At 31.3% G+C, this 23691-nt stretch overlaps 1 protein-coding gene across 1 annotated transcript in view; it reads left to right on the top strand.

Moving 5' to 3' along the window:
- Window positions 1–569: 569 nt before the first annotated feature.
- The window catches only part of LOC132947143 (uncharacterized), a 34590-nt gene continuing 11468 nt past the window's right edge, over window positions 570–23691 (top strand). The window contains exons 1-4 of the mRNA XM_061017350.1: window positions 570–1364; window positions 17853–18160; window positions 19093–19249; window positions 19601–19782. Of these exons, the coding sequence (XP_060873333.1) occupies window positions 836–1364; window positions 17853–18160; window positions 19093–19249; window positions 19601–19782 (1176 nt within the window). The 5' untranslated portion in view covers window positions 570–835. The remainder of the gene's footprint in view (window positions 1365–17852; window positions 18161–19092; window positions 19250–19600; window positions 19783–23691) is intronic.

Raw genomic sequence — 23691 nt, 5'->3', positions numbered from 1 at the left:
CGCTCGCAGACGCGCGTTGTACATGCTATATACGCAACATCACACGACGCCGGAGAGCGTACCTATATAATAATATAATATATTAGGCCCGAGAGACATAGACGGAAATGTAAGAATTAGAGAGAGAGAGAGAGGAAATTAGAAATCGGTCTCTATCCGGATTTACCTGTGAGCGTACACACACACACACACACACACACACATACAAATATAATATATACTCAGGTGATGTGTGTGAGTGTGTGTGTGTGCCCCACTAACGAGTCGGCGGCGAGCTCCTTTGATCTCTCGCCGCGCTTGTAAACCGAAACTCCGCCCCTGTACGAAACGCGCACGCACACTCGCACACGCGCACACACTCATACGTACCAAAAAACACGCACACAAACGCACGCACACACGACGACAGGGGTCCGTGGCCGAATCGGGGTAGTATATGTACCGCGATGCAGTGGGGGTTGGGTAACGCACGCGGCGCACGACGATAATAATATACAATAATAATAACATAATATAATAATATAATATAATGTGTATTATAACTCTTAACGTCTCTCCTCCCACCATCACCTCCACCCCGCGGACGGAGAGCGCGCGCGCACCGCCCTTGGCCAGCCAGAAAACGTCGCCGTCCCGCCGCATAAGCATACCGCCACGCGAACCGTTACGACCGACCGCTGCTGCAGTTGTGCACACCCATAACGCATCACCACCGCCGCCGTCGTCACCCACCGGAGTATATCCGACTGAGCGTAATCCAACTCCATCACCGACTCGTCACGGTTGAAAATATAACTGTTCGTCTCGCTCGCATAATAATATCACCGTCGTCGTCATGAAGTCTAGGTCGGCGCGACTTGGACGTTACGCGGCCGCCGCGTTGGCCGTGCTGCTGTTGGTCTGGGCCACCGATTCCGCTTCCGCCGATTCCGCCTCCGCATCGGACGATTCAGCCTCGGACGATTCCCCCTCCACCCCCAGTACGACTACAACCACCGAATCCGCCGCCTCGATCGCCGCCGCCGCACTCAGGGCGGACGTCGTGTACGAACTTGCCGACCTCGCGTTCACCCGGCTGGTGTCGCACAACTGCTACGAGGCATACGACCCGGTAAAGTGTCACGAGCTTTCCGACATGTCAGCCAAGGACGTGCGCCTGTACTTCGGTGGACTGCTGCCCCGCAACGAGACCGTCGTCGCCGTACTCCTGGACAGCGACGCGCAGCTCACCGGCAAGCCGCACGACGCGTTCCTCGTGCTCGACCCGTTCCCCGCCTACAAGTTTGGCCACCCCGTGTTCATGTTCTACGTGGACATGGGCTTGACCGTGTGGAAATGCGAAGACACAGAGGGCATATACACAGGTGCGCATATTACATTATTATATAAGCGTAACACGCAATATAGGACACAATAATATTATATTACGTACAATCTGTTAGAGACTTTGGGAATAATTCTAGTTTTATAATTTTCTTTCGTTATTACCCGATAATATAATACGATACACCGAGACCTATAAATGCCGGACACTTTCGGACCTAGGTCACTGAATCTGCTTCAGGGTTTCACTGCATTATAATATAATACTACGATGATGATTGTAAACATTGTAACGCTAGGTATGTTTTATCGCCACTGAATTCTGTGCCACTGCCACCGAGATTATTATTGATATTAAGGTCACATTACTATTGTACGAAGCCGGCAAAACCGTAAAGTTTGACGATTTAAACGCCGGCCCCGTCTCATCAACGTTTCTGGTGATAATGACTTATTTTTGTCTTTAGCGAATAATGGCCTTTTAAAGTGTTCATGTAGGGTAAATAACGTTTTTATTTCAATTTCAATCTAAAATTATGTATATTGTTAAGATCTAACTTCCATAATTAGAAAAAAATAGTTTATTGAAGTAAAACTTCTTTCTTGAGGTGTGGGTGGAAAAAAAATCGTAACGAAAAATGAAACGACACGTTTGTTTATTTATTTATATATGTCCATAACAACCATCAATAAACAAAAACGTCTATCGTAAGTTACATATTTTTTTATTGTATTGATTTTTCTCACTCTCCCTAATTCACTTATAATTTCACGGGCCCAATTACTTATGAAAGAAATTTTACTTCCCTAGAATGTAATGGTGGGCTTCAGTTAACACACTCTCTAACTTTTTTTTACTTTATTTTGCGAATTATCACTGAACTACTTCTATTCATGTCTATACACCTAAGTATCGTTTTTCGTTTAGAACGATTTACAAGTTGGACGGTGGGTGTTAACTTCTGCGAAGAGTTTCAACTTTGATCAACAGTTATAACTTATAACTCTTGATTCAGTATATTCACACGTTAGGTATTGAACTGAACTGAACATCAATACATCAGTTAAGAATGAGCCAATCTATAAATGTAAATATCTCGAAATATTTTTAATGCGCGTGTGAATTGCAAATATTAATAATTTTTCGATTTGTATTCGAAGGATGAACATCAAATATACATATTTAAATTTATCTTATAATTATGCCATATACCTAATAATATAGCATCTGGTTTTGTCAAGGCATAACTTGTTAGGATAAACCTATACCTATATACGCCAATATTAAAATATGATGAAATTACTATACTTGTAAGACTTGTAAGTTAAATGTCAAATTGAACAAATCCAATAACAGCTGCTGTAATATAATAATATTGTAAAAACAACATATTATATCTATTGCAAACTATAAAAAACACAAACTTGCAAAAATATATTTACAAGTCGATTTACAATAAGCATATTAAATAAAAAACTTTTTTACGCGAAGTAGGTACTTATCATTAATTTAACACATCAGTATAATATTATGAGACACGAGTTTTCGAAAAAGAACTATAGTCCTAACCATAGTCCTACCGTGAGCTTCAACCATCAGATATATTTGGACCAAACTCCTGTATTTTTAAGAAAAATACATATTTTAAAATCCTATTGGACACAATAATATTATGCTTACACGCATAACTGCATAAGCTGACATTTGTTTTCACCTGTTGCATTGTGCAAATTTTTATGAATTTCCGTAATTTATGATTTTAATAAAATGCAGAATTATTAAAATGGCTAAATAAATAAATAACTACTTACATATATGGTAGATATCTTTATTTTTGAATTACAGTATGTAAAATGGGTGCTTTGCCTATTAGACATCAGTCACAATATTACATTTAAAAAAAAACTGCACTATAATAACAGCATTATATTTTGAATTAGAATAACTGACTTTTCAATTAATTGACATAATATAGTACCTATATTGATCATTGTGTGCAATAGTATTATAATGGTCTAAATTGCGTACAATATTATTGTAGAACGGTGTAAACTATAATATTATCTAATGGCAAGTGTTCCACAGTCCACACTTCCGTCGATTCGAAATTCACATTTCTGTCGCGGATATCGATGGTGTTGTACAATACAAAATGTTGTATAAATGACGTCAGGGTTATGAATTATGATATTATACTAAACACCGATAAACACTGATTATGATACAATATCATTGTTAAATATTATAATAATTTGGACTGTATTATGATTTAAGACGTATATATATTATATTATTTTCCCACCGTTTTTCTGTTATATTTATAGATACTATAATACGCGTTATAAATATTATATTACATATTATTATTATTATTATTATTTTGTACAGACGGCAGCGGCGGCGTCCGGTGATCGGCAAAGCTCCTCAAAGAACGGCGCGGCGGCGGGCCGGGGGGTTAGCCACGAGCCAACAGGTTTTGATGTGTGCCGCCACAGCCACCGCCGCCGCCCTGATCCCGCGCCTTTGTGAGCCGCCGCCGACGCCGACGCCGCCGATCGGTCTTTAAATATATAATATAATAATAATAATAATAATAATGTAGGTATATACGTCTCTGTTTTTACTACGCGCCGACGACATAATATTATATTATTATTATTATTATTATTATTATTACTATTATGTATATTTTACGTCGTGCGCGCGCACCTGGTTCGGTGTATAAACTTCGGCTCCTGCTGATTGCGGGGCGGCATCCCGCTTGCTCGAGGTTTATTATTATCGTCGTTATTCTATTATTATACTTTGAGTATATTATTGTACCGCGCGTCGATGTCTGTGCCTGCCAGCCTACACTATATTATCATATTATAATACTCAACGTTTCCTCCCCACCCTCCACCGCCACCGAGGTCCGTCGTTCATTTCGTGTACCCCTCGTCCCTCGTCCGCGTCCGAATCGGAGACGTAAAAACAAAAATATTTTTTTAGTACATTCGAACGTTCGAATACAATTTTTTTCGTTAACACTACTAGTTTTTATAATATCATTATATTATTATAATATACAAATATGGTACCACACGGTACTATAATAGGTACCCCTAGGTCATAATATACCGTTCGCAGAGGGACACCCGGACTTCCGCGACAGTGATAATGCGAGTATGCGACGTTGGTTATGGTTAATTAAGTATACAATGTATTCAGGTGTAACCATTTTCCCTCCAAAATAGAGATACCCTTTTTCCTCCACAGTTCAGGACTAACGAATCTAACGAGATTTAACGCAGGCCTATCAGTTCCTAATGTTCATGGAATGATTCGCAATTATTTGTTGTTCTGCATAAACTATTAGTTGTTACTGAAATTGGACCACACTGTGGATGGGATGTGGAAATGCCCATCGATATCGTTACATACAAATGGTAATCATAAGTCATAAGTTATAACCTATATACACGTGTCTTCTGAGAATTTCATGCTCGTATTTCAGGACCATTCGACATTTGTATAATATGGCTTTTTGACCACTATTCAAAGAGATACTAAAAACGTTAGTACTAATACAATACAATAGTCAGGTACACTAGACTCGCGACCCACGCGATGTAGGTCGTTGGTGTCCATGTAGTACAGGTATATTCAGTGGCGATTACACTTGTTTCGCTTGTAGTCATTTGACTTAACAGCAATTGACAGCTCTAGGTAATAGGTATCTACCAGGTACCTATATGGCTACATACCTATACTAAAATGGTGCACAAAAATCAATAATCACAAAAAACCACAGTAGAGGTATATCATATTACCATAGCGAAAATCATAATAGAACATGAACCATACCTATACTTTTCAGACAATTTTTTCATTTTTTATTTTTACTAATTATACTTTCTTGTACACTAGTATGCATGTTAATATGTTATAAAAACAAAATAATATATAAAAGGTATATGATATTAAGTGTTTAAGTTACGTAAATCGGAATTATTATAAGCACGTAATATTTAAATATATACCTACATAATAATATAATATAACAGAATACAACATGCATTGGTACGATGAAAATTGATTATTGACACACCAATGCATTGTAGATAGTTTTAATATTCTAATATAATAAATTGTTAATGGTAAATATGTGTGATGCCCTAGATATTTGTTGAAAATATACATACATAATATATATAATATATATTATATATTATAGTATTTACTATATTGTATTATTATAACCGGTAATCTACAGGTAAGAATATATTCATTCTTTTTTTTAAATATTAATCTTAAATGTAATTAGTTACCAATATAAAAAAAACTCGTTGTTAATGTAAAATACTATATAGTTATAGCTACATAAATGCGCTTAATGAAATATTCTTTAAGATTTAAACTCTGTTTGTTTATGTAGACACCATCCATTAGTCATTACTCATTACTATGCACAACTTAAACCAGGTAAATCTTTTCGTTAAACTTGTTAGTGAATACGACAGTGTATTATGTTGGTCATGAACATTTGAACATTTTACAAAAAAATAATTCAAATCTCCGTAATAATTAAATGATATTGATACACGTTATACAATATATATTAAAATATGCACGCATAATTTATATTAAACTCTAATATTATTTACCAACCATGCACATGATATAATAATTATGGTCTTAATATGTAGATTTCCGTCGTTGACAATATGTAAACTGAAAATGACGTATCAAAATAAAAACATTTTATCGGCGGGCCTGCGTTTGATCTCGAATGTAGGTTATTATTTGTTATTTTTATTATTATTATACCCACTTTAACCCTATATTATATTGATACAAGAGAAATAAACTACACATAACGATTCCAAAAAAAAATGTACTGCGTATACAGAGTGTAACAAAAAGAACTGACCAAAAAAAAAAATGTATGCTACTTAAACATATGACAAAAAATGATAAAATTATATGATTAGTAAATAGTTTAAGAAATATACCCATGTTACCAAATTTCCAAAAATAATATTTTTAAAAAAGTTATTGCATTCCAAATCAGTTTAATCAAAACAATATTGATATTTTAAAAATTCTAAAAAATAAACTACTGGACTTAGATAAATGTTTTTACCATCCAAATCGTTCTTATAGTCAGATTCACAAATTGGCTATTTTTAATTTATTTAAAACAATTCAAATCAAATTTAAATTTTTTTATTTTTAGTATTAAAAAATAAAAATTATATCTTTTTATTACACGTCTAGTGCGAGTAATAGGCTATAAATTATATATAAACAAAAAAATTTAAAAATAATGATTAGAACAAAAGTTATTCCAAAAGTCAGTTATTTCTGTTACTCCCTTTATAATAGCATTAAACGTAAAAGATTTATAAATGTATTAAATATGCTAAAAAGCCAATCAAGAAATATTTTACATAATATTAAAAATACAACATGAATCTGAAAAATTAACATTTAAATAAGCATTTATACTATAATTATTCATCGTATTTGATTCCACTTACATATTTAGACTGTTTTTATTGTCATTAAATGTAATAAGTATATGGTTGTAATACTATTTTTTACTATAAAATCCTGTTTGATTAATTTTATTGCTGTACACTTTTATAGTTGTATAAGATAACAGAAAAAAATAATGATTTTTTTTATATAATACGTTGTTGATACCTATTTTATGTTTACAAACTATCTCGGATTCGATTACATATGTTCTGACAATGTTTAATTCGTAGACGCAAATATAAATGCAAAATATATATACAAAATATTATATAATATAGCGTATTGTAGGTATAATTAGGTATATGGTATAATATGTATACCTTCAATAAATATTGTATAGGTATTATTATTCCGACAGTAATACAGTATGAACACGAAAAAACGATAATCATAACTCGTAAATCGCAGTCAAATCACACCGCATTTGGTCTCCCAAGTTTCTGTAATTATAATTTAAAAATAATAATTTGTCTCCGAAACAACTAAATTCCACAAGTAGGTTTATTATTATACATTTGTTGTACATTGTACATACCACTCAAAATATTATGATTTTCTAAGTATTCTCCATTATTTAAATTCGTGCTTGTTATATAAATCAAGAGAAAAATGTAAATGCTTATTAAGTATAGGCATAATTAATTAGGTTACATAGGTATTAATACAATGATTAGAAAAAAAAATGTATTCATTAACGTCATTAGCTTTTATGAACATTATTGTTGTCTGTTGGTATTCAATCCATTACTATATAAATTATAATAACTACTAATGAAGGTTATCCCTATAAATATTAACATATTATTACTATTGACTGAATACTAGAGTTAATAAGCAATTACTGTACGCACGCTCGTAAACTTTAAGGAAAAAAACATAAGAGGCGATGACACGATGAATACAATTTTTGTTCGGTTACCTAGTCCGTTCCTTTGATGTGATTATTACCTATTACGAGGACATTTTTTTCGTCATTCGCCACGCGTCACTGCGATACATAGGTAAATTATATTCCACTTATCTAAAACATAAAACTAATCATAGTACAGTTTAGTCAAATGCATTATCGTACAGTACATAAGTTTGAATAATACATTTTAATACACTTAAAAATAATATAATATCTTCATTGTCATTATAATATTATGTTTTATTTGCGATTATGTAGGTACTTTTACAAACGTATAATTTTATAAATATTATAATAATTTCCAAACAAATATTGAAATATGTCTATACACTATTTTTACTTAACTTCATAAAATAATATCGAATTAATTTAGATTTGTTTCAAATTCTTACCAAAACAATGTTTAAATTATTATAATAATGTCCCTAAAGAAGTTATAACATAATAATAATTATAAACGGTGCCTAAATTGTTGTTAATTTTTAAATATAATATTATGTTCATCATAAATAATCAAATATTATGTTGCATTTAAGCTTTACAGGCATCGTAGGTGTAGTTTTTCTTAAACTGTTTATATTAAAAAAATTACTGACGCGAACGAGCGAGCGGCATGTAAGAACGTTTTACACTTTTACACTAATACACTGTCGGTATCGACGAGACGACGAATATAAATTAAATACACGACATATGCATACAACAGCCAAGCGACCTTAAATTAAAATAATTTACGGTATTGGATCATTCGTTTTCGATCAGTGAGAGTGGGAGATCTAAACGATCTGAAAAATTAAATATAATTTATCACTTGTCGTCGTGCATTTTTAATTTTATAAATGTTCCGTCACGCCAACGCAAAAAATTATAAATATTAATAAATATTATAAATATTCGTTCCAATATGTATATACTTATCGTAGTGTTCAATATAAGTTTTTTAACTGCCCTGCAGCCTACCGCACTACAGCATTGCAGTTGCAATATTTTATATCGTAGTAACGAGTACAGCGTTTGTGTGTGTACAATTTAGGGTCGTTGTCACTAGTAATAATGGTCCATGGACATAATATTATTATGATCGTTTTTAATGGGAGTCAATTACCTACCGAGTGTTAACTGCAGTGGCTACGTGGCGTCTAGAACGACAATTTGTTTATCATACATCATGAAGCGTACAAAATATACACGTCATGTATAATAAATCGTATGAGTGTGATTTTTATTGACAGATATTTATTGTACCTTATGTAGTCAGCAGTCGCTCGTTATCAGCCGCTGCAGATGACTCGGCAGAAACCCGATACTTATATTCATAAAACAGTTTTGAAAATTTTGAATAGTAGCTGAGACTTGTAATCAGTGTTGGGAATAGATAACTAATAATTTATCTAGATAAAGATATAAATTGATTCATTTTTATTTAGATAAATATCAGATAATTGCATGTTTAATTGTGCAAATATTCAGTGGTTTAGGTATTAATTCAAAAAAAAAATACATAATTTAAAACATATTAAAAATAAAATTGTTTATTTTTTAAATACATACATAAAAAGTCATTATCTGACTTGATTTAATAATAACACAAAGAAGCTATAAGTTAACATTTTAAAAAATAATAATAAATGCTTTTAAAATAATAACAATAATTCAAACCATGTTTGATCTACAACATAAAATCATTTCAAAAGTTCTATCATTTAACATATTACGCCTAGGTGTTAAAACTTGTGTTGCCTTGCTAAATAACTTCTCAACTGGTGCTGAGGATGGAATTGTAGAATTATATTTTAAAAATACCTCTAACAACAGGTTCTTGGTTCAAAATGTCTAAGTCTTTTAGATTCTGAGTGAAACGATGGATGTATTGATTTTACAATGATGTGTGTTTTTTTTTATTATTTTTGTGTCTGTGTACACGATAAGTAGTCGAAATAATGCATCGATTTTCAACTTCAGTATCTTGTTCGATGAGAAAGTGAATATTGTTAGAGCATTGGGGAGGTAAAAATATAAAATTCCCAATAGTTTTCAAAAACAACATAAAAATTAAGGGAAAACATGAATTTTTACGCAAAATCGGTTTTCTACCTAATCGATTTTGGTTTTTGGTGTAACTCTAAAACAAATGAACGTATATAATTTTTACTGGTCGTTTATATTTGCATTTCCTATACACGATAAAATTTTCAAAATATTTTGATTGGTTTTGAACTGTTTAGGGACATTTTCTGTTTCCAATTTTAGTAGACTTTTTCTATGAATATCAATAAAACTTAATTTGTAGGCTAAAAAAGCTTGAAAATTAAATACAAGGCTCCTACTATATTATTACAATGGCAGTTGAAAAATATTAAAAATCCTTAGTCACAGTTTATTTTATAAGCATTTATAGTTCAAATCTTGATAAAATACGGAAAAATCATGAAAACTAGCAAATTATTTTGAATTGAAAATTCATAAGCATTTTTTTTTTTAATCTAAGATTTGAAAATGTAATACAAGATTATTTTTAAGTTTCATAAGTTTCAAACAATCATCCGTTTTAGTTTTCTTGACAAAAAAATTACGGTTAAACATTTCGCGTCTCGACAGTTAATGATCATATAGGATGTGGAGGCCGAAAGCGCATAGAGTCATAAACGCATAAAGATAACCAAACCTAACACTCATTCACAGCAATTTTGCTAAAATTAAATAATTGTCCACGGCCTATACAGGATAAACTTGAAATCATCAAACTCCAAAAGAACTTAAAACGTTGTGAAATACACCGGCAAGTGCGCAGTAAAAATCTTCATAATTTCTCTTCGCCCAAACTGAGTTTATTCCCAGCAAACTTTCGTCACCACAGTCATCGACGGGTCGCGATATCCGTTTTGATATTTTCACGGAAACCGATCGCTATCGTAGACTCTTAGCTATCGTGCGGAAACGGTCTATGATTAATATGTGTTATATTACTTATTACTATAGTTTATCTATCGAAACGCGTCCCCCTCCTGCTCCTTAGCCCTTTCTGAGGAGCCCGAGTCCCACATGAGGGGAACGACGATGACAGTGAAGATGATGATGATGATGATGATGATGATTATAATAATAATAAAAACCAGTTCGGTTACCCTTGAAATAATACAAAAGTGAGGCTTATAATATAATAGTATAATATATACGTGTACGGAGAGTACTCTAATTGTTTAGCGTGTAATTCCTTTTGAACTCGCTAAGATGCCGCTCCTTTGATCCTCGCCGCCGACAGAAGCTATATTACACAGTCGGCGGCGGAGGCGGCGCGGATCAGATGACGTCACGGAAATCACCTGCCGCCTTATCGCGCAATCACGCCCATAATAATAATATTTCAATAATGATAATAATAAATTAATAACACATATATCCCTCCCCCGACCAGTAACACTAATATATAAAGGGTATAATAATAGATTACCTAATAATATGCTGTATACAAATGTATAATATAGCATGACATAATACGCGGTACTCGCACAGATGTACAATACTATATTATATTATATTTTATAAAATTATGTACACCATCGGATACTGCCTTGCACCCTACGACCTACAGGTGTATTATAGATAGGTACGCCGTAAAATAGTCTCCACGCTCGATGTCCGTAAAAAAACCGATTATTACTTCTAAATAGTTCTATACTTGAATACTTATTCTATATAATATCATACACAGTACGTATGATGTCACACGTGCGCAATAATAATAGTTAATACTATCTATGATACAAATACACAATGTTCTCTTTCCCCCGTAAATAATTGTAATATAATATTATACCGGATGCGAGATGATCCATTTAACGCGAAATACTCACTGTTTCGAAACTACTAACGTTTTGGAAAAAAATTGTTTTACATAATTTTAAGTCGTTAGAAACCAACATTTATCTATAATCGAATAACTGTTTTTTGTATACAGTGGTTTATCATTGAAATAAAAATGGTCACATGCATTACACTATTACAGTGACTTACTGAATGACATGGTATACTCGATACCTATAATTGTACTGAAGAATGCGGTAACCTACTTCCCCTTTTTTCATTTTCTTTTAATATATAAAATGATTGAGTTAACTATCAAAAAACATAAAAACACATCATCACTGATCAAGTTCTCTTCTATATTGTTCATTGAGCATTGTCAAAATATATTGAATAGCATGTCAGTGTCTATATAATTTCAGTTACAGATGTTTGTTCGTCGATCATTATTTGATTTTATTGTAACTGATATAATACATATTTTTAAATACCTTACGGGTAGTTTTATATGACCACAAATTAATTACACTTGTCATAACTCATAATCCTATAAACAAAAAATTTCTCCTAAACAATATGTTGTGCCAACATGCTATTGTTCCAATATGTTTATACAGTAAAATTAAAAATATATTATATAGGTATTTAGGGATTTAGATAGGCAACATAATATACACTTATTTAAACTATTGGTACCAAACGCCTTAACAATTAAACACTTCGTAAATGTAATAATAATGTTAAAATTCAATTATGTTTAAACTATTAAAATGTTTAAGCAACCATCACTTATTGATAACGCAATAAAAATTCGTAGACATAATAAGAAATTAAACACGACAGAACATGATAAAAATATAAGCGGACCTACTTCCTATCTAGGTATACACTATATACTATAAACTAATTACTAATTAGTTATTACTCATTATAAAGACAGGTGTAAATAACTACACTTATTTTATACAAATCTAGTGGTATATCATAAAGTTTCTATTGACCTATTTGAAATGTAAGAATCATTTCACTACAGCATTCATTAGCTTTGGAGAGATTTATTTTTAAAAAAAATTTCACTAGGTCCTATTTAGATATGATATTGTTAAATAATACATTTAAGAATTGCGTATGATTTAACTTCTTGGGGACACGATTGCATACGTAATTTTTCCTTTCTTGTCGAAAGGATCCCTCAAATATGACACGGTTGCGTACTAAATATGTTCCAACTTAGTTAAATTTCTAATTATATAATTTACGAAATTATTATTTTTCAAGCTTAAAAAAATCTAATCGTATTCATAATTATGTTGTACCTATGGGTAAACATGAGTTCAACTAAAAAATTTAAAACGGTCTAGTATTGTGAAATACTTGGAATATATGACCAATAATTATTGAAGTAAAATAAGTTCATCAAAATATTTCTGTTAATTTTATATTTATTATATTTTATATTTTATTGAAATTTGAATACGTTTTAAATTGGATAGAGTAATTTGTATGAATACCAACCTCTTGAGATTTTTCACATTTTTATCCTGGTTACAACTTGAATCTCAATTAACATAATTTTAAATTACCTACTCCGCTTGTTGGTTGGTGTCTTGGTGAGGAGTGAGCACTATTGGCTGTTGTATACATTTTATGGCAAGTTTCTAGACCGTTTGGCGTTTGTTCTATACTTCTATGTAGGTACATTTATTTTATTTTATTAGATATGTTATAGAAAATAAATAAACAGTAAAATTCGTTAAATTTGACAAAATTGCACAATAATAAAATTAATTAATCTATCACTGATTAAGTTAAATAATGTAAGAATAACACATATAACGCGTCAAAGGTCAACAGTTTAATTAAATAGTTTCACGGATAGTTTCGATGTCTAGACAGAAATATATTCGATAACGGGTACAAATTTATTTCCATTTATTATCATTATACGAAAAATTAATTTTAAAATATCAGACGAGATGTCACGTAAAAATCCATTGACCCAAGAACAATTCATCATGTCATTGTTTATGCGCAATATATAATATGGATAGGTGATAGCTATTATAATGTACTTAAATTCTTAGTTTAAATCATCGATCGATCTATACCGAATCAAATCATTATGACCATAGGCGTGCACTGCAATATTTCTGTAAGTAAACATTTTTCCCTACGACCTCTTGCCCTGACTAATGGCCCAATGATAATATTTGTAAACAACTTTCGTGCGATTTATGATTAATATTAAAATGATTATAGTTCATACCTACAAAAACCATTAATTAATTAGCAGATGATAACAATATGATATACTATTTTTGTATTTGATGACCTGCAGTGTTGTGATTAGACAAGTACTTTTTTTTATCTAGATAAAGATGAAGATAATATGATGAAAATTTATCTAGATAAAGATAAAAGAATAATAAAAGATAATTAAATTCAAATCTATCTAGATAAATATTAAAGATTAATACATTTTTATCTAGATAAAAAAAGATGTTTTTTTTTATAACTACTATAAAGTCTAACTTTTGAGAGTACAGCTTAGATACTACTTAGGACTTCAATATTATATAAACACCGGCTATATGTATAAATTAATGTTAGCAGTGAACATTATTATTAATCAATAACTAAGGTATAACTGATAAAACATTTTCAAAATTAGGTATAAATGTCAAGAAAAAACTATTCTAAACAACTCGTCATAGTAGACTTTAACTATTGTAAACCTTTACAACAGTTTAAGTATGTATTTAAATTTTTTTTAGTAGATATACAATTATTATTGTTATTATGTAAAGTACATCTAATATCATGTATATAGTATACTATGTACATTGCATAAGTATATACTATACAATAAATAAGAGAACATTTTATTTTACGTTATGATCATGTCATAATGATAATATAATTTATACAGAGGTGACAGGTGATATGAATTATTTATAAATATAATATTTATAACATTAACTATACAACAAAGATCAATATACCTACTATTTATAAAATTAATTTATAATATTATTTATTCAAACATCTACAACACTACAGCATTTCAAATGTGCAGAATTCCGGGTAAACGATATAACTGTTACAAAATATATAATGTTATTACTTATTCGTTATTAGTTTATTACTGATGAATAATAATTATATAAAGATTTATATAGCTTCGATTACTTAAAAATTTAAAATATCAATTGTACCCAAACCTAATTAAGAATTCAAGATCTATTGCAGTTGGTTGACACAGTTGACCCTTTTCGGTATAGTACACGTCGGAACTAGGAAAACACAATTAAATAAGCGGTATATAGCTCTGACCGAGTAGTTTACTCTACCTAAAGATAACTTATAACTTACAAGTTATAAATTAAATCATTATAATTATTTTTCCACTAATTTACTGTTGACGTGTCACCAACACAAGATAACAATGAAATGTAGGTATATTTGAGCACTAAGCTGGGCCCCTAACGAAAATATCAATAATAAATAATAGGTACCTAATATATAATATTATTATGAACATACAATTTTTTTACTGAGATGACGACAATTCAAATTTAAAGTATTAACTATCAAATAAATAAATTGACAGTAAAAAGTGTAGTTAATTTTTTTTTTGTATAGAGACGAATTTATCTAGATGGGTGAATTTTTTATCTTAGATAATTATTTAGACAAACCACAACTATTTATCTAGATAAGATAAAAGATAACTAAATAATTATCTAGATAAATCTCAACACTGTTGATGATTTATGTGCTCTACCAGATTGAGGATACTATTATACTTTAATTATGCGGATAAGGCAGTTTTACATTTTATTATGTATTATTTGAACATTGTTACAACGGGAAAATATTACTTTTTAGATTTATCTACAAACTAAGCTATAAAAGTACAATACGTATAATATAGACTTAATAGTACTAGATGACATATTATGTTAAGGATGAGCAATCATTTCTGTGTAAAAACTTATTTTTTTATTTGAAATGCGCTTATAACCAGGCAATTGAACTATTATTTATATTGAATTCGGAATTTCGTGCGTCAGTAATTTAGCAGAAAGTTACAATTTGAACTAAGTAAATTATCTTTATCATTTCTGGAGAATTGATATTTTTAATTTTTTTTTAAATCTATAGTAAATATTTTAATGTCCTCAAACATTTGAAACTGTTCAATCATACAAATTAATTTATAGATAGATTATTTTCTTAACACTCGAACGTCTTTTCAGTTTTCAATAAATTTCGAAAACCGTTTACCGGTTTATCTTTCCAGGACTTATTTAAAAAAAATAATTAACGACCACATACACAACACTATGCTTATCTTTGTTACATAATTTCTCAGATCTTGAAGTTATTCGTTCTCGTTTATCATTTAAGCGTCGAGTATAATTTATTGAATGAAAAGCTAAAAAAATGGCTATAGAGCCATATTGAAAATTGAAATCCGTTTGAATTTATCGTTTTTACGTGCTTCGTCCACGGGTGTCCGATACGATCTTATATGGTTTTAATTATTATACGATAAATTGTATTTTATCTAAACGAACAAACAGACTAACGATACAACCTTTAGGTACATGACAGCCAGAAAACAATAAAATATGCTAGGAGAGATCGATAATATCTTGTTCTCGTGAAAACATGATAATATTATACCGCGTACAATATTATAATAATATTGTAGCTGCTATATTATATCATTTAGAGTTTAGACAGCCGACGGTGGCCGGACACCACCAGTGGCGACAAGCGGTCAGAACACGCGTCGTGGTATCTCCAGCAAATCAGGTATATACCAATAATATGAGCGTAACACATAGGCAACAGTGTTATGTATATGCACGAAAATGCGAGGAGGCGTCGTTATTTTTTTACAGCCATAATAAAATAAGCGTGCGCCGCGTGCAGCGTTTATACGTATAACGTATACGTTTATAATATTATAATGTATAATACATTATCGATATACTTAAAGTAGGTACTAACAATATCGTTAAAAACCTTATATAGCAGCTCTCGACCGTGTGTGTAGCCATTTAATACTATAAATTATATTACTTAACAATAATGACTAATTAGGTACATATAGGGTGATTTTTCACCACGACAGACCCGTTAAATTCGGTCGCGACTATAATTATAGTCCTTTATCCATTGGATTCTGACGTTTTTTCGTATTTTGTTTGCGGATTTTCACTTAGATACTATAAGATCGCTGCGAATGATCTGCCCGTTTGATTCGTCGACGAATTTCCGCTGACCATGCAGCGCTGAACATAATAAATTAACATGGTATATAGGTATACCAACATATTATTATATAATTTACATATATAATATATATATAATATATTATATTATTATATGAGTGTGTGTATGTGATATCGTCATGTACGGTAATACTCTACTCTAGCATAACGTGATTAAACATTTACTAACACGGAAACTTCTGCAACCGTTTGTGTTCCATTAGTAATCCGAGATTAATGCACGCGGTAAAAATCAGTGATAATTGTGATAATTGACAAGTGACAATCAAAATATTAAATATCACTACCTGTACTAGAAAGTAGAAAACTAGATTGTGAAAATATCAGAAACACAAATAATTTAAAAACGTATATGAAGATACAGATAATTTTTTCAATATATTTGTAATTTGTGCTTGTGGTAACGAAATTTAAACACGAGTTGGGTTTGCACGTAGTAATTTGATGATAACTATAGGTATTCAAATTGGGCCTACAGTCATAATAGGTGGTCGTCGTAATGTTTGATCTTAATAAATTGTTAAATATTTAATTATGTAAAATATTAATAAATTATTGACAACAAAAAGCCAACCTTTAAGTGGTAATACGCTAATAAGATGGACTAACCCAAACTAGTTTTCAAATTTGGGATCCAACTGGAGGTTTCCCTAATTAATATAGGCTGTATACAGATGACAATCTACATCAAAGCTAATCACTGGGGCGTTATTAGTTCACACACATAATAGTACCTACGTCCTACGTATATGGTATAATATAATCACTCACAAACTGGCACACTAAAAAGTCAAAATTACAGTCTATATAGGTTTATTACGCGCCCCTGGATCGACGGATACATTTTTTGAAAAATACTGTAATGCAACGATTAAAAAAATATGTATATCGTACAATAGGTACTATAACGTGATGTAACTACTTTTATGAATACAATTACGATGACCGTGTGGCATGTGTTGATTTTTCTCTTTTCGATCCCGTTTAGCATTGAGCGATAACACCACAGCCTGCATACAAATGGTGCGCAGTCGCTGGTGCAACGAACGTCCAATGACATCTTCGTGGGACTGCCAAGTCAAGTTCCTGCCGATGGTGGTGCCGACCCGAAGCGACCGTCTGCAGGCCGACAACTTGCTTGTGTGCGTGGATAGCAAGGACACGTTCTTGATGAACTGCCCGCGGATTCGGGACGACGGCGCAGAGCTGTCCGACGAATGTAACCACCTGAAGACCAACAATAGGGGCTGCACCAGAGGCAACTACAAGTGTTCCGCGCAAAAACCGGTTAACCAGGTGAATATAAACACAGATAGATATTAATCATACGTAATAATAAGTAATAATCTTTGTGTATAGCAATAATTATTTCCCCAACGGTGCTCGAATTCAAATAAATAAATAAATCGTGTAGGTAATCGAATATAAAGAACATTTTTAAAAAGATTATATCCTTAAGGTCTCGACTGAAAAATTGTAATATATGTATTTCAAATTATTTTTCTACTTTGAAAAACGATCAGACCGCAGTATAGCCGTACAGGCATAGTGACAACTGTCACCCTTATCACCCCTATCTGCAGTATAATTACTTTTCACGGTTGGTATCTTAATCTGTCGTATAGTCACTCCAATTATCTGATTACTGTGATTTTCCATCCCATTTTACAGGGTATTCATAATAGCCGTTTCTTCATTTCTTGCGAGTTGATCACACAATCACTAATTGTTCGGTTATTTTTTTGTCAGCCTTATACACGATTAAGTCGTTTTTACATTTTACTCCATAATATGGCATATATGAATACAAGGATGCGCATATTTTGATGCGTAATATTATAAACACACTGCACACGTCATGGAATTCGCACTGTATACGTATCCCATAACCTACGTTAAGACAGTCGTATTTTAGGACATGTGCCCCGCAGCATACATATGGGCCATTTAATATTGTAATTGAAACCACTCGTATATTTATCTCGGAATCGGTTTTCTTGTTACAAGAAAAGTCGTAGTGTTAATTTTACCTGTTACTTTTTCTTGTAGGTGTGTACATCAACATTTGTTATAAATATATTTTATAAAAACAACAAATCGAGCGATTTTATTAATTTTCTACAGACACTTAGGTATAGTCAAAATAATTAACAATCGACAATCCAATTATGAAATCGAACATTGTATGTCTACACAATCAAATTTACATAATATTCTGTTTTTTTAAGGCTGTAATGGTGTTCGGCGGCTGGAGCCGAAACATGGCTGACTTTGTAACAATGAATGACTTGATGTCGTTGAAGGACCGACTGATTTCCTGGGGATTCGCCGAGAACAACATTCGGACGTTTTTCGCCAACGGTATAAATATGAGCATGGACGACGGTGAGTGTTTATTTTATCGTATTATCCAAACATTTTCAATCGTTCTCGTGGAATTATTATAATATAACAGTGGTGGATCCAGCTAGGGGGCAAATGGGGGCATTTTTCCCATCCAATTGCTGTAGATTTCCTTTGTTTTACACTGTGTTTAGCCAATTTTGGAACATTTGCCCCCCTCCCCCCACCAAAAAAAAAACTAAGCCCTGGATCCGCCACTGTACTATAATATAAATAAAATATTAGAATGCATGATATCTATTTTGTTTTCTATACTTCGTGTATAATATTATAATTATTGCCCACAACACTCTTATAACACTATATCATAATGCCCACTTTTCATGCTTTCAGACGGCACCGTCAGCTCAACAACAGCTAACAACGTCGAACCGGCTGACAAGTTAAACATACGCAGATACATCAAAGGAGTCTGTAGCGCGGCACGGTGCGCCGACACGTTCTTCCTATACCTGTCCAGCCCGGCCAGGAGAGACGGAAACGCGATACTCTGGGACGCCAACGGCAACGGAATCGTAAGTCGCTCGCCGTAAATACGTACATATGGTTACATAAATTAATAATATGTAGGAATATAATAATATTTGCATCACTCACAGTAGACGAACACGAAAACGGTATTTTAAAGGATTCGGTGACGATTTTCCAAATCATCCTAAATTCTATACAATTTGATAATTATATTTTCCACTAATATATACTGCCCAACGCCCTAACACCTATTTATGAGGGAGGGGTTGGTACGGTGTATTATATTAACAAAAATTACTTCTAGTAGAATGACTTACATGGTACAATTGTCGGATTTTGATAACGAATTTCTTATCAGAAATAAGTAAACTTTATGCAACACGCGACATTGAACTCTGATTATTTATTTTATTTCAAATAATGGAATAAAAAAATTTCTAAAATTAAGACTTTTTAAAGACATATAACAAATTTGAAAAACCTAGTTCAATGAGGTAAAATAATCCCCTCTATTAATAAAAAAAAAAAATTGGTTGATTCTTCATAACAGGATCATTATTTCAAAATTACATCAGCAACCGGCGCCTTAAGTATATATAATATAATAATCTTAATATATAATGTGATACTTATATTGAATCCGCTTTAGATTTGTGGATATAAACAAGGATAAACGTTGAAAGAATAAGCTAGCCCTTTGCAACGATGTTATAGGTCAATTAATATTTACTACTATGTATATCCGGCGAATATGTTTTGATCAAAGAAGAAATACTCCTGTATTTAATAATATTTATGTATTATTGGCATACTTAAGTCTTGTTCACTATAGCATCTGTTCACTATAGCAATGGCCATTGGCCAAAACTGCGAATTAGCGATTAACTTAAATAAAACTTTAAGCATTGTTTGTGGTGGGGTGGAACTGATTTCATAAGAGATTTCCACAAAAAAATACTCTTAGCCCTTGGGCCTTAGCCAGAATATTCGAAGTAATTCTAGACACGCCTATATGATTTTCGTATATATTAAAGTCTATATTGACAGTGCGACGGTGCCGGATACAGTGTTATTTATTATTACCTATATTATGGTATATATATTAGGTATATTGGTATATATGTTATCTAAGAGAGGTATATTATGCAATTCTAAAAGGATTCGTGTAAATATTTTAACAATTCATCAAGATTATGTAAAATTACTAAAATTTAGGTATACATAATATAATATATTATATAGGTCAAGTTTAAAATAAATTATACATAGTATAAAGCTATATGTACCTAAAGTAAATACCTGCAGCTGTATACAGAGTGGTTCCCTCTATTTTTCTTCAATGATGCAGCAATTTTGAAATTATTAAATATACTTGAAGATCATTTTGTAAGAAATGTTTGTACTACTATTGATTATAATTACTATTATTTAGTATTTAATTATTAGTATTTATTAGTATAGTATTTATAATCAATTGTACTACATACTCAAGAAGTGCCACGTGGAGATACAAATTTCGGATTTTCAAATGAGAACCCCTCTTTAAATTGAAAATTTTTCTGAAAAATTTGGTGTACCAACAATCAACATTAAAACTCAAACGAGTAGTTTTTGAATTAGATATTTAACTTTGTATACCAACTGCGATTTAAGATAGTATGGTTGCCCAACGACCAATTAGAAAAACGTTATCACACGGCATACAATTATTTGAATAAAAAAAAGTCACGTGATCTGTGACTGTTTGCATTTAAAATGTATTCATACGGTTAAAATGAAAACTAATAAAAATTGTTATGTAATTATGTTATAAAATAAAAATGTATATAATGATCGTATTATATTATAAATTATAAAATAGTACACCGGGAGCAAGATTTAAATCGTATGCCGTCCTATCATAATAGCTCGTTGCAATAGCGTACCTAGGATTTTTTCAAGGGAGAGGTATACAATTTTTAATAGACATTCAGTATACACATATTATTTTCAAATTATTATATCCATGTTGTGTTGTGTACAAAATTTGGTTTCCAGGGGCATATGACCCCCATATCTCCCCCATAGATACGCCAATGGCTCGTTGGGCAACCATACTATCTTAAATCGTGATACCAACTAGGAATAATTATAGATCCATGATAATAGGGTTGTAAGATATGGGGGCAATGCAATTAATATAATTTGTTAAAATGGTCCAAGAATAATAAATACATTATAATTGCATCTATTTTTATATTTTTGTAAAACGATTTTTAAGGATTTATCCTAGGTAGAAATAAACATATTTGAGAAACTAATTCTAACTCGTTCTAATTTTCAATTAGGTGCATCAAAATTGTTTTCAAAAATTATCCACTAAATAATTTACAGTAGAAAATTGGGATTCTCAATTGAAAAACAGAAGTTTGTATCACCACAGGTCACTCCATAAATACAAGAAGTACAAAAAATCTCAAAACTTAGAAAATATGATCTTTAAGTATATTTTAAAAGTTCAAAAAATCAGAATTTGAATTAATTTATTACTAAAAGTAAAAAATCGGGTGCTCGATGTATCGTCCTGTATAATATAGTAAACATTGCCAATATTTTCGTTAACCTAAATACCTAATTGAATAGTGTAAAACCGGTGACTAATTTAATATGATAATAATTATCATATTAAATGGACAGGTTGGTAGTAGGTACACATTTTATTATACTATGCGTACGTATTGTAAGCATACAGACGATCAACACGTGGTTCGTAAACGGAATTAGTACATAGGTAACTTGAATCTGTGAAAGAGCGAATGAACAATAAAACAAAAACAATGAATAGGTAATGAATATAATTGTATGACACAATTAAGATCAAACGGATAAAACCTTGGGATGATTACAATAGTATACCTACAATTACTACAAGTAAGTAGGTACGTTTCATTTCGGTTTAATTCACAAATACAAAATGTTTAGGCGGTAACGTAAAATTATGTATTTCTACGAATAATGTTTGAATTAAAAAAAAAAAGTCGTTTAACTAGTAAAACTTCTTATAACGATGCGGTCTCGTGTGGGCCGATCCTACCTAGTATTATACATTATAGTATATACATATTAATACCTAGCTATGAAATAACTATATGTCAAGTTGTTTCGATGACATAAATCGTGGCGACACGAATTTTATACACCGCCAGATTGGGTGGTATTGTGAAACGGCCAATGCGATCAAATAATACACAATGGTAATAATACGAATTTTTGAACGAATTTAAAAACCATTACCCACGCAGTTTATTGTGAGCAGAAATGTTACATTAGAAACGATAAATTATTATTATAGGGAAGTATAGGGAACGCATATTATATGAAGTTACTTTGCCGAAAAACTATACGTCGTGTCTAAACCAGTAAACAAATAAATATATAAGTTATAGTAGTTAAATAGTTCGATTAATTGTTTTAGGTACTCTATAATGCTATAAAACATTATACAGAGATTTTCTTACTTTTTTTTTTGCGTCACATCACATGTATTCAATTGCATTCAACCTACCACTATAATGACAAACAATACAACTACCTATGCAAAATGATAAGTCAGTTAAAAAAACATTGCAATATTGTTCATTTTATGTGTGATATTTATTAGTCTAAAAAAAAATGTTTATTCGTCGTTCCATTTTTTAGATGCAGGAATTTCATTACTGAGCATATATTTTATCAACATAAATAAATAAATAAACAATTTTTTTTTAATTCCCGTACCAACCGTATGTAATCTTCTACGTACATATTATGTACTTACTTACCTACCTACCACAATGCAAATAATATGCGTTTCTCAGTTAATTTCTTAAAATATATATATATAATTATGTATTATATAGACAACATTATATTAATGTTAAGATAAAAAATTAACATTATTATTATTTATTACTATATTAATTAAATTAAGTAAT

This window comes from Metopolophium dirhodum, chromosome 6 (assembly GCF_019925205.1).
Source record: "Metopolophium dirhodum isolate CAU chromosome 6, ASM1992520v1, whole genome shotgun sequence".
NCBI lineage: Eukaryota > Metazoa > Arthropoda > Insecta > Hemiptera > Aphididae > Metopolophium > Metopolophium dirhodum.
Note: the sequence above shows the minus strand (reverse complement) of the source record. Positions and strands in the feature narration are given on the sequence as shown.